Source organism: Ovis aries, chromosome 12 (genome assembly GCF_016772045.2).
Source record: "Ovis aries strain OAR_USU_Benz2616 breed Rambouillet chromosome 12, ARS-UI_Ramb_v3.0, whole genome shotgun sequence".
In the NCBI taxonomy this organism is placed as follows: Eukaryota; Metazoa; Chordata; class Mammalia; order Artiodactyla; family Bovidae; genus Ovis; species Ovis aries.
The window spans coordinates 33,106,790-33,119,873 of NC_056065.1; the positions used below are offsets into that span (position 1 = coordinate 33,106,790).

General features: G+C 34.6%; 1 protein-coding gene across 15 annotated transcripts in view; it reads right to left on the bottom strand.

Annotated features, from left to right (window-relative positions):
- SDCCAG8 (SHH signaling and ciliogenesis regulator SDCCAG8) overlaps nucleotides 1-13,084 on the bottom strand; it is a 242,374-nt gene that overhangs the window by 197,823 nt on the left and 31,467 nt on the right. For all 15 annotated transcript variants that reach the window (XR_009595809.1, XM_060396452.1, XM_060396451.1 and 12 more), the window contains 2 exons: nucleotides 11,241-11,381; nucleotides 2,630-2,694 (listed from right to left, as the gene is read on the bottom strand). Coding sequence is in view for 14 of the 15 variants with exons in the window: in XM_060396452.1 (XP_060252435.1) it covers nucleotides 2,630-2,694; nucleotides 11,241-11,381 (206 nt within the window). In the remaining variant the exon portion in view is untranslated. The remainder of the gene's footprint in view (nucleotides 1-2,629; nucleotides 2,695-11,240; nucleotides 11,382-13,084) is intronic.

A 13,084-nucleotide genomic window follows, 5' to 3' on the forward strand; every position in this document is an offset into this window, starting at 1 on the left:
GTAAAAGTATACTACTTGTAAATGTATCATCACAGTGATAACTACTATCATTTACTGGTATTTACCTTATTTAGGTGCTTTTTATACAATACCTTATTAATTCTTACCACAACCCAGAGATGTAGATGTGATTATCCGAATTGACCCTTTGAATAAAGTGAGACTTGAAAATATTAAAGTTGTTTTAAGATTTTAACACAGACTAGTGTGCCTCCAATACTGGCTCTCTTTTCAAGGGATCCCATCTCTTCCCAAAATACAAATCCTAAATAATTTTTCTCAATAAAGGGATAACACAATATCCTTAAATTGAGGGAAATATCCTATTTCAAGTGTTAACTTTTTAAAATCTATAAAGAGAACCTTAAAAGATTGCAAAAAGGATATGGATTTTATGCATGTGTAATTTATTGCTGCCCATTTTTCTTCAGTAAAAAAATCAACTAACCACAAAGTTCTACAAAGGACTGAGAGTGGGCTACAGAAAGAAGTCAGAATTTGACAGACATATGATTTCACAAGCAGCAGCTATTGGCTGGAAATATACAGCTTGATAATGAAAGGGCAGAGGAACTGTATGTTTGTGTTCTTCGTTTGTTTGTTTGTTTTAATGGGTTAGTTCCTGGATAAGGTTTTTCTCTATGTTGATCTGTTAAGGATTAAATGACCAGTATATGGATTGTATTTTCCTTCCCCATCCCTAAAATGCTTTGGTAAAGTCAACTTAGGTAACTGAGCTTCCTTGCACACGTATCCCTTTCATATTGTATTTTTTTTTTAAGTCCTAACTTAAAGAAATTGTTCTTAAATTCTTAAGACTGCAGAAGGCAGGCACTTTATCTTTGGCTCAGGCTACTCTCTATAGATAAATTCAGGGATCTATAGCCATCCTAATTTGCTCCCTATCACAAAGGAGAAGCCAACAGTCAAACATCTGGCTGTTACACACTTCGTCGACTCTTGGGATTTGGGGGGCTTTCAGACAGGCTGGAAGAGATGGAAAGATCTACGGGCCATCTAAAAGTTAAAAAAAAAAAGGCAAGTCTAATGACACTCTGAAGCAGAAAAAAAGGAGCTGTTTATATCTTTTTCCCAAGATAATATCTACAATATAATGTTTCCTTTTAAGTATCATGTAGAAAAAGTCTGATGGTTGGATGGCATCACCAACTCAATGGACATGAGTCAGAGCCAACTATGGGACATGGTGAAGGACAGAGAAGCCTGGCACACTGCAGTCCAAGGGGTCACCAAGAGCTGGACACGACTTAGTGACTGAACAACAACACAGTCTGACTTTCGAAAGCTTTATAAAAAGAACTTCAGAAGTAGATTCCAAAGTCAGAGTCTCCACTACTATTTCTGTCAGCTTCAAAATCAAAACACTCAAGTAGATTTAGTTACATGAAGAGGCAAACAGAAAATTTAAAAAATAGGTAACATAAAACTAGAGTTTCCAAGAGCAGTGATTTTATTTCTTTCTTTAAGAAAATGTTTCTTTAAATAATCTTAAGTTATGCTAAAAAAAAAAATGAAGAAACAGAAGAATGCAGGGAACAAAGTCTGGTCCATTGCAAGGTGATATTTTAGTGCAATGCAAGACTGCAGAGTTGAATTGTGAATGGAACAAAATAAGTCATATTCCCATAAAATAGTGAGCTAGAAATATATCACTAAATACTGAAGAACCAAAACACAATAGAAATCAAACTATAGCAAAGCAAGAAAGCAAAAAATAGACCATTTTATAAAAGTTTAGGTTTCTTCATGAAAAATCAAGAGTCTCTACAGAAATCCTCAACCTTATAAGGCATGAAAGGCCTAAGAATATATTAAAATAAATGAATAACTACATTTGTAGCAAAAAGCCATGAGTTCTGGTTCTTGGTAGTACTTTAGTTACAGCTCTAGACAATACATGGCCTGAAAAATTTAATGTTAAATTTTATTTCAAAAATAAAATTCACTAAAATAAAATTCGAAAAATATTTTAAACGTTATTTCGTTAGAAAAGATTTCATTACCACTATTTCAATTAACCCTTAACTTAAAAAATTAATTCCTGTATCTTTTCCTACTCGTAATATAGAACAAATCACTAATGGTTAATCTATAATATATAGGGTCTATTGGGATTTTTGAAAACATATCAAAAAGTACATGAAAATTTGTATATACTCAAATCTGCCAAGGATATAAAAACTCAAACTATTATACTACTGTTGCAATTTTAAAATTAGATGAAGACCTCCTACAGAAGAAAAAAAAAATACTTGCTTGTAATTTGAAAATTACAGTGCTTTATTTATATTATTTTATTTTAAAAGTATAATTTCTATAAGATGAGCTACTAATTCCTTTTTCTATACGAAAACATAATATTTTATAACTGATGAAGGGATAGATAAATTTTATAATTTAGCTCACATTTCTTTGACACAGGATTTGAAAAAGGAGCTCACAAATCCCTTTAGCCTTCACTAATCTGAGGAAATTTCATGTAGTGTATATAAAATAATATCAAGCAATTTCTATATTGACTAAAACTGAAATTTCAGTAAACATTCAAACATATTTTTAAGATCATTATGATTTTGCCAATGACTTTAAGTAGATGATAATACTTTACCTCAAAAACGTCAATTGAGATTCCAGGATTTCACTCTTTTCCTCATAAGTAAGTTTTAGTCTCTCCTTTAGAAAAGAAAAAAAAAATGTGCATTTTTTCCATGTCCTGTGTTTTAATTATTAATATTAAAATCAGTTATTTCTTTTTATCCAGGAGGAAAATCAATGTGCTCTCTCTGGAATCACTTTCCTTTATCCACTCCAAACACTTTATTTTTATTGAGTGAAAGCCTGCAAAGAACTACTGAGTCATAAAATGGTGATTACTAATAAAAAAGTTTTTTTTCCAAACTGCATAAACCAGTTCTTATTTTTAAAAGTATGACTCTGGGCAAAACCAATTATAGCCCAAAAAGTCCATGAGGGCAAGGATCAAATCTTCCTGGAATCTCCCATTGTGATTGCTGCATAGCTGAAGCACCAAAAAATATTAATATGTGTTGGATGAATGATAAAAGTTATAAATCATAGTATGATAGACCAAAGTGATATATAATCCACAAGCCTCAGCTGATATCCAGTTTTTCTTTAATTCTAAGATAAAAACACTGCTACCTCCAAGAGCTTATATTCTAGCAGAAATAGCAAGACAGATGAACAAATATAATTATATACAGTTTACACTAGTGAAAATACAGAAGGTAAAATGAAATAGAAAAGGCAGGAACTTATAATTTAGCTGAAGAGAAGTAGAGAAGGCTTCATTAGAAGAGATGCTAAGACTTGGATAATTTCCAATAGAGCAAAAGGATCAGTGACTGGAGAAAGTGTGCTATATATCTGGTCAATAAGTAGTTCGGTATCACTAGAAGGTAGAATGCTACATGGGAGAGTAGATAGAGATGAGCTGATTAGGTAAGGTGGTCAGTGAGAAGAATGAATATATGAAGACTTTTATTTAGTACCTACAACTAAATAAAAGCCTCTACATAGCTGAAGCACTGGATGAATATTGAAATCTTTTTATCAGCACTGAATCTTATATTACACTGAAGGATATGTAAAAGAGATCATCACAAATGAAGACATTGCAAATAGATAGCAGATAAGCTGATGAACAAGAGTCATGAAGTAGCTACTTACAAAACAGAAACAGACTCACAGACTTAGAGAATGAACTAATGTTTGCCATTAGGGGGAAGAATGGGGGGAAAGATATAGAGCTTGGACCGACATGTGCACACTGTTATTTTTAAAATGGATAACCTACAAGGACCTACTGCGTAGCACAGGGAACTCTGCTCAACATTATGCGGCCACCTGGATGAAGACTCTCAAGAGCCTTCTCCAACATCACAGTTCAAAAGCATCAATTCTTTGCTGCTCGGATTTCTTTATAGTACAACTCTACATCCATTCATGACTACTGGAAAAACCCTAGCTTTGACAAGATGGACCTTTGTCAGCAAAGTAATGTCTCTGCTTTTTAATATGTATATACTGCTTTTATATATACATATATATATATATATATATATATATATATATATATATATATATATATATATATATATATATACTGTCTAGGTTGGTCATAGCTTTTCTTCCAAGGAGCAAACGTCTTTGAATTTCATGGCTGAGGTCACTATCTGCAGTGATTTTGGAGTCCAAGAAAATAAAGTCTGTCACTGTTTCCATTGTTTCCCCATCTATTTGTCATGAAGTGGTGGGACCAGATGCCATGATCTTCTTTTTTTGAATGCTGAGTTTTAAGCCAGCTTTTTCACTCTTCCCTTACAATTTCATCAGAGGCTCTTTAGTTCCTCTTCACTTTCTGCCATGAAAGTGGTGTCATCTGCATATCTGAGGTTATTGATATTTCTCCCGGCAGTCTTGATTCCAGCTTGTGCTTCTTCCAGCCCAGCATTCCGATGATGTACTCTGTATATAAGTTAAATAATCAGGGTGACAGTATACAGCCTTGATGTACTCCTTTCCTGATTAGGAACCAGTCTGTTGTTCCATGTCCAGTTCTAACTGTTGCTTCTTGACCTGCATACAGATTTCTCAGGAGGCAGGTAAGGTGGTCTGGTATTCCCATCTCTTGAAGAATTTTCCAGATTGTTGTGATCTACACAGTCAAAAGCTTTGGTTTAATCAATAAAGCAGAAATAAATGTTTTTCTGGAATTCTCTTGCTTTTTCAGTGATCCAGCATATGTTGGCAATTTGATCGCTGGTTCCTCTGCCTTTTCTAAATCCAGCTTGAACATCTGGAAGTTCATGGTTCACGCACTGCTGAAGCAGTGCTTGGAGAATTTTGAGCATTACTTTGCTAGCATATGAAACGAGTGCAATTATGCAGTAGTTTGAACATTTTTTGGCATTGCCCTCTTTTGGGATTGGAATGAAAACTGACTTTTTCCATTCCTGTGACCACTGCTGAGTTTTCCAAATATGTTCCATTATAGGTTATTATTAGATACTGAATATAATTCCCTGTGTTACACAGTAAATCCTTGTTGCCTATTTTATGCATAGTAGCTTGTATCTGTTAATCCCATACTCCTAATTTGTCCCTCCTTCACTCCCTCTCTCCTTTGTCAACCATAATTTGTTTTCTATGTCTGTGAGTCTGTTTCTGTTTTGTATATAGATTTATTTGTATTATTTTTTAGATTTCATGTAAAAGTGATATCATATAGAATTTGTATTTTTCTTTCTTCACTAAGTATTATATTTTATCGGCCCATCCACGTTGCTACAAATGACAATATTTCCTTCTTTTTATGGCAGAGTAATATTCCATCATATATATATAAACAATATATTTTAAGGCAATTGTCTGCTGATGGACACGAGTTGCTTCCATGTCTTGGCTATTGTAAATAATGATGCTATGGACACTGGGGGGCATGAGTCTTCTCTAATAGGAGGTTTCATGTTTTGGGAGGATAAATACTCAGGAGCGGGTATCATATGGTAGCTCTATTTTGAGTTTTTCAGGGAACCTCCATATTATTTCCCATAGAGGCTGCACCTATGTACATTCCAACTAACAGGGCACAAGGGTTCCCATCTCTCCACATCTCTCTAGCATTTATTATTTGTATAGTTTTTGATGATAGCCATTCTGACTAGTATGAACTGATACCTCACTAAGGCTTTGATTTGCATTTCTCTAATAATCTCTTTTTATGTGCCTGTTGGTCATCTATATATCTTCTTTGGAAAAGTGTCTATCTGGGTCCTCTGTCCATTTTTTATTGGGTTGTCTGTTTTTGTCTGGTATTGAGTTATGGGATATTTCTATCTTTGGATATTAACCCTTTGTTGGTCACATAGTTTGCTGATATTTTCTACTATGCTATAGGTTTTGTTGTTGGTTTCCTTTGCATAGCAAAAGTTTTTAGGTCCCACTTATTTATTTTCACTTTTATTTCTTTTGCCTTGTGATACCAATCTAAGACAATATCACTAAGATTTATGTCAGAGAATGATTTGCTTATGTTCCTCTATAGGAGTTCTATCTACTCATGTAAAACTGACTGAATTTTATGACTGAATAGATGTGGGGAAGAAAAAGACATTAAAAATAACCCTGGGTTGTTGGCTTGAATAAAACCAGGTGAATGCTGGTGCTAAAGATTTTTCCAGAGTGAGAAAAGGAAATAAAATGGAACCATTAAAATGTTCAACTAATTCAAAAGAAGGCAGGAAAGGAAAAAAAAGAAAAGGTGAAGAAATAGCAGAAGGGAAAAAAAAGACATAACAAGATAGTAGATTTAAAGCCAAGTATACACATAATCACGTTTAAAGGACAGATATTGTCAGATTGGATAAAGAAAGCAAAACTCAACTATCTGCTGTCCATAAGAAACCCATATTAAATATGAAGACATAAGTATGTTAAAAGTAAAACAATAGGGAAAAAATACAATGATAACACTAATCAAAAGCAAGTAGGAGTCAGGCAAAATACAAAAACCATGGGCTTTTCTCTATACTAGCACTGAAGAATAAGAAAATGAAAATTTTAAATATGTATATTGCTTATGATAATACCATAAAAAATCTAGAGGTTAATTCTAAAGAACGATGTGTAAGGCATTTATTCAGAAACTATAAAAAACTGACAAAAATTAAAGATGACCTAAATAAAGTGATCGGAGAAGGCAATGGCAACGCACTCCAGTACTCTTGCCTGGAAAGTCCCATGGATGGAGGAGCCTGGTAGGCTGCAGTCCATGGGGTCGCTAAGTTGGATATGACTGAGCGGCTTCACTTTCGCTTTTCATTTTCATGCATTGGAGAAGGAAATGGCAACCCACTCCAGTGTTCTTGCCTGGAGGATCCCAGGGATGGGGAAGCCTGGTGGGCTGCCATCTATGGGGTCACACAGAGTTAGACATGACTGAAGTGACTCAGCAACAAAATAGAGTGATATGTAATTTTACTATTGGACAATATATTATCATAAGATATCAATTTTCCCCTCACAAATGACCTATACCTTTAATGTAATCTCAATCAAAACTACTTAATGGCTTTTTGAAAGCTAACTAATTATAAATGTATTTGGAAATACAAAAGGCAAGAAATAGGACATGCTTTAGCTCTAAGAAAAATGTTGGAAGACTTGGTCTACCAGATACAAGGTTATAAGAATCAAGACAGAATGGTGATAGCACAAAGAAGTAGTAACACAGACACCAAGGAATTAAAACACAAAGCCCAGAAACAGACTCACACATATATGTACACTTGATTTATAACAAAGGTGTCAGGCAAATGATTGTCTTCTCAACAGATGATGCTGGGATATATAAATAACCTGATAAGAAAAGTAACCCCCTACACTTCCCATCAGATACAAAAACAAATTCCATGTACACTGTAGTTCTAAATGTAAAAAGAAAGATTATAAGGTTTCTGAAAGATAACATAGGAGAATATCTTCAGAGTATCTAATGGCCTTGGGGGTAGGGAAACACTTTTTTATATAGGACACAAAAGATACTAAAAAATAAAGGGAAAACACTGGTAAATTGGACCACATTAAAATTAAGAAATTCTAATCAAGAAAGAAAGAGAAAAAAGAAACTATCAAGAGAGTTCCAAGACAAACCACAAAATATAGGAAAATATGTTCCAACAGAGGTTACCAATAATGGCCTTATACTCATATTAAGAGCTTTAAAAAAACAGTCAGATAATTCAAAAAAATAAGTAGGACATTTGAACAGGCATGTCACAAAAAAGGACATCAAATGGCCAATAGATATATGAGAAAATACTCAATCACATGAGAAATCAGAGAAATGAAAATAAAAATCACAATGAGAACACTCCAAGACCACCAGAAAAACAGAATATCAAGTGCTGGCAAGGAAATGGAGCTATGGTATCACTCATGCTGCTGTCAGAAGTGTCAACTAGTAAAAAAATCACCTTGGAAAAGTTTGCCCTTATGTACTCACATTGAGCATATACATACACTATGACCAACAATGACACTCCAAGGTACATACCCAACATAAACGTGTACAATGCACACCAACAGACATGTAAAAGAATGCTCATAGCAGCAAGAATCACAATATCCCCAAACTGGAAAAATACAAATATCTGTCAACAATACATAAATACATAATTATGTTATATTCATATGGTAGTTCTATCAATGAAAATGAATAAATTTCTAACACATGCAACTAAAAATCTATATGACTCTATCAAATATAATACTGAAAAATAGCTACACAAAAAAGAATAAGTACTATGTGATTCAATTTATGTAATATTGTAAAAACCAGGCAGAAATCAATTTGAGTGTTTGGGGATCATGCTTAGGGATCAATTTTCATAAAAGTCAAGCTAGTGTTTAGCTTTAAGAGAATGAGAGGTGGTGATTGGGAGTGGGCATGGAGAGGGCTCGTGGGACATGGTAATGTTAGACATCTTACAGGGACAGTTACATGGTTGTTCCTTTGGAGATAAGTCCTAAAGCTGTACATTTTTGTTTTGCATACTTTTCTGAATTTATGTTAAATTGTGTCATTAGAAATATCAAAGGATGACATGACCAACTAATGTACATATTATAGAATGCTGCTCTGAGATGAGGAAGGAAGATGAAGACTGATACGTGGAGGTTATTAATGACCTTGAAAAGAAATGGTTTAGGGGGATATGGCGGGGGGAAGCTCAAATAAAGTATGCTGAAGAGAGAATGGGCGGTGAGGAGCAGAGGCGTGAGTATAGACAACTGCTTTGAAAGCCTTTGGTATGAAGGGGAGTAGCTGGGTGATAGTTCAAAGGGAATGTAAGATGAAGAGAATATATTTTGTGTTTATTTGCTTTAAGACAGTAGCTAGTATAGTACATATTTTGCTAAAAACCCAGTTAAGAGGGATAAAAGGTACAAGAGCAAGAGGAGATATGTACAAGAGTGAAATCCTTGAAAGAAGTGAGGAAGACTTGGAACATAAAGCTCACAGAAGCAGAGACTGACCTTTGACATAAACAGGATAAACAAGTGAATCTATAACAGTTATAAATGGAACACTAAGAGAAGACATAAGAGGGAAACTAATTCTAATGTGGGAAAAGGAGGAATGGAAGCATGTAATTAGGGAAGGTAGGATGGGATGGGACATTTGAACTAAGTTTGGTAGGTAAACATTTCAATAGGTAGAGGATAAGAAGGAAGCATTTTAGGCAGGGATTATTGCATAAGCCAAAGTCAATTCTTCAAAGAGAAATGGAACTGGGAAATAAGCTTATGAAGTAGCAAGGAGTGGTGTGCGTGCTTATAGCCAATACTTGTGAGAAAGACAGAAGAATGAGAAGCGAGTCTGGAAATGCAGTTTGAAGAAAATAGCAGATGGCTTGGGAGACTGGTCTTAATCCTATGGGTATTAAGCAGCTATCATAGCTTATTTAATTGGAAAAAACCGTATAATTTACTTAGTCTTTCTGATTTTTTTTAAAGAAAGGAACTCTTTCCTAAATATTAGAAAAAAGCTTGGATTAGAGAATGAGAAGGAGCAAGGAAATTTGGGCCAGAAAGAGCCTTTAGAAAAATTTAACAACAAAACCTGTGGATAATAATGAGAGTGGAACTATGATTCATTATATCTTCCCCTGGAACATTCCATTTTTGGTTCCATCATTCCATTATTTTCACCCAGATCAAAGTATTTAAAAGTATCATTTGATCTTAAAATATAATTATTTTAGACTCCTCAGGAAATTGGGACATTCAGACGCATCTCTGTATATGGGGAGTTTAGAAAGCCACAAACATGCCCAGGGAAAATGCATTCTCAGAAAAGTCCTAAGAAGACCTGAAGCTTTCACTTCAGGCTGATCTCTAGGCTCAGAGCAGGCCTAACTGTAAGGTAAAGTTCAGCACAGTCAAAGTGCAAAGACTTGGAGAGTTGGTTGTTCTATATTTGGGGGGCTTTTTGCTGTTCTTGTTCTTTGTTTCAGCTGCTGGCAGTCAAGGAAATGTCTCAAACATCAGCTGTAAATGAGCTAATGGAACAGAGATCTCAGTGATCACACACAAGGAATAGTTTTTACAGAAATCGTTTGGAAAATTCTTTAAAGGACTATGACAGCCTTCAACAATAAAAAAGATATCAAACCTTAAAAAAATAGGGTATCTGATTTCCAGAGTTATCATATATAACAGTTTAATGCCCAGTTTTCAACAACAAAAAATCAGTAGGCATACAAAGAAAGAGGAAAACATGGCTCACTCAATTAAACAGAATAAACTGGCAGGAACCATGCTTATGAAACTGCAGACATCAGACTTCCTAGACAAAAACTTTAAAAGGACTGCCTAGGAACACTCAGAATGCTAAGAGAAAATATGAACAAAGAAAAAAAGGGAGTCAGGAAAACAAATTATAGAAAAGAACCAAACAAATTCTGGAGCTGAAAACGACAAAAACTGAAATAAAAAATTCACTAAAGAGATTTTAGAGATTTGGGCAGCAGAAGAAAGAATCTGAAAATTTGAAGATAGAACAATTGAAATAATTGAATCTGAGAAGCAGAAAAAAAAAATGAAGAATTACCAAATGATCCAACAATTGCTTTTCTAATTATATTTGAAAGTAGGACCTCAAACAGATACTTGTACATCAATATTCATATCAGCCTTACTCACAACAGCCAATAGGTTGAAACTCCCCCAAAATCTATTAACAGATAAAAGGAAAACCAAAGTGTGGCATATATGTACAGGGGAATATTATTCACCCTTATAAAGACATGAAATTATGATACACATTACAACATGGATGAAACTTGAAAACTCTATGCTCAATGAAATAAGCCAGACAAAATGAGAAACACTTAAGTGAAATATCTGGAATAGACAAACTCATATAAAGACATAAAGCAGAAAATGTTACCCAGGGTTGTGGGAAGAGGGGAATGGAAGTTATTATTTAATTGGTAGAGTTTTTGTTTGGGACTATGAAAATGTTCTGGAAATGAGTACTGTTTATGGTTGAACAACACTGTGAATGTACTTAGTGTAAATAATTGTACACTTAAAATTTTAAATAGTTAAAATAGAAAATTTTGTGCTATATATATTTACCACAATAAAAAAGTACCAAAAATGTAGATGCATATAAGTACCCAAATACTCACCAGTTCTAGTTTCCATTTTTCAGCCTCACCAGCAGAAGCAACTTTGATAGTATCGGCATTGCCACATGAAAATGATCTCTTTGCAGCTTCATCCACCCTAGAGTCTTCACCTGTTGTAATCCAAGAATTCTGCATGTTTCCCTAAAATAAAATGTGAAAGTACTTGCAATCGACTTTTAACTTCTAAATCAATATACAGATTTTACAAATGGAATACTGATTATCTGTGATGAAAGGAATAAGAAAAATAGCAGATGCTTCTATATACAAATCAACAATTATTTTGCATTTTCAAGCTGTTAGGGGCATATTCCAAACATGTGTTACAAAGTTGAACTCCTACAGGTACAGGCAATAATGTAAATGAACAAAGAGGGCCGTATATCAGTGTATTGAACAAATGAAATTCTCTCTTTACCTCTTTGGAGACATATACTCTTGAAGCACATAAACCTCTCTTGGTTTGTTTTCCATTTTCCACATTTCATAAAGATATGACTAATAATAAGAATTACTACATATAAGGTTTACTATGTGCCAGACACTCTTTTACATCCTCCACATATATTAACTTAGCTAATCATTACAATAATCCTATGGGACAAGTTTCACTGTTATCTCCATTTTATAGATGAGGAAACTGCGTTACGGAGAGTAACTGCAAAAAGTCACAGAGGTAGAAAGTGACTAATGAGTGGCAAAGCTAGGATCTGAACCCTGGCAATCTAGCTCCCGAGTCCTAAACCACTATGCTCTTCTGCCTTTTTGGAAAATTATTTATCTTCAATGTGAAAAACAGTGCACGGTGATAAACAGAACTGACATGCAGCTTGCCTGTCAAGGATCCAAAAAGTAGTCATAGGGATCAAGACAGAGCAACCCAAGAAAGAAGCCACTACTCAGTTCCAGTCAACTGCTGCCATGTGTGAATGCCATCTCATATTACCCCCAAAAATCTTTAGATTTTTAAAAAGATCAGGCAGATATCTGGCTCTTCAACTGAAACACTGTTAAATACCGAGTCAGTTTTTCAAACAGACAAAACATGTCTATAGACTGAATTTGGGGCACCCATTGACAGTTGGCAAACTTTGGCATTCTCTCAGCATTCAGTGTAATAAGCAGCTCAAAATCTGGGTGATTTATGTGTGAATCAAGAACTAAATTACTTATTTAATTTATCCAACAAGTAATTAATGAACTCGTATTAAGGGCCAAGGGACACAGTAGTATTCATAAGCAAGGATATGTCCCCAAACACAGAACTATACTGTGGTGTCATATCATGTTAGAATGCGGTAAATTGTATTCATTCAAAGTAGTATTCTGAGATTCTATTCCATATTCTTTGGGACGTTCAAAGAACTTGTATAATACTGACTATGTTCATGCATTGTGCTAAAAGCTTGGTGGCCAGTGGTAGGCGGTAAAAATGACCAAGACCAATCTTAACGTTGAGGAGTGTATAGGCTAATGAAGAAGAGAAAAACCTAAGCAGGTAATTTCCATTTAGTAAAGCCATAAGTGTGCGTGTCAGGACAAGGCCAGACAGAAGAGGTATACTAAGAGCAACTGAAGATTCAAGGAAAGTTTCTGGAGAAGTTTTGACACTGGTGTGATATCTTGAAGGATGAAAAAAAATAAGTTAGATGCCAAGAAGAGAGAACACCACACCATGAGAAAACTCACAGAGATGAGAAATAACATGGTGCTTCCCAGAGGCTTTTAGGAAATTCAGTATTATTAAAGGTTGATGTACAAGGCAATAATGTCAGAAGATGAAAGTAGAACTGTTTATGATAGCCAAAGCATGGAAACAACCTAAACGTCCACTTGCAGATGAA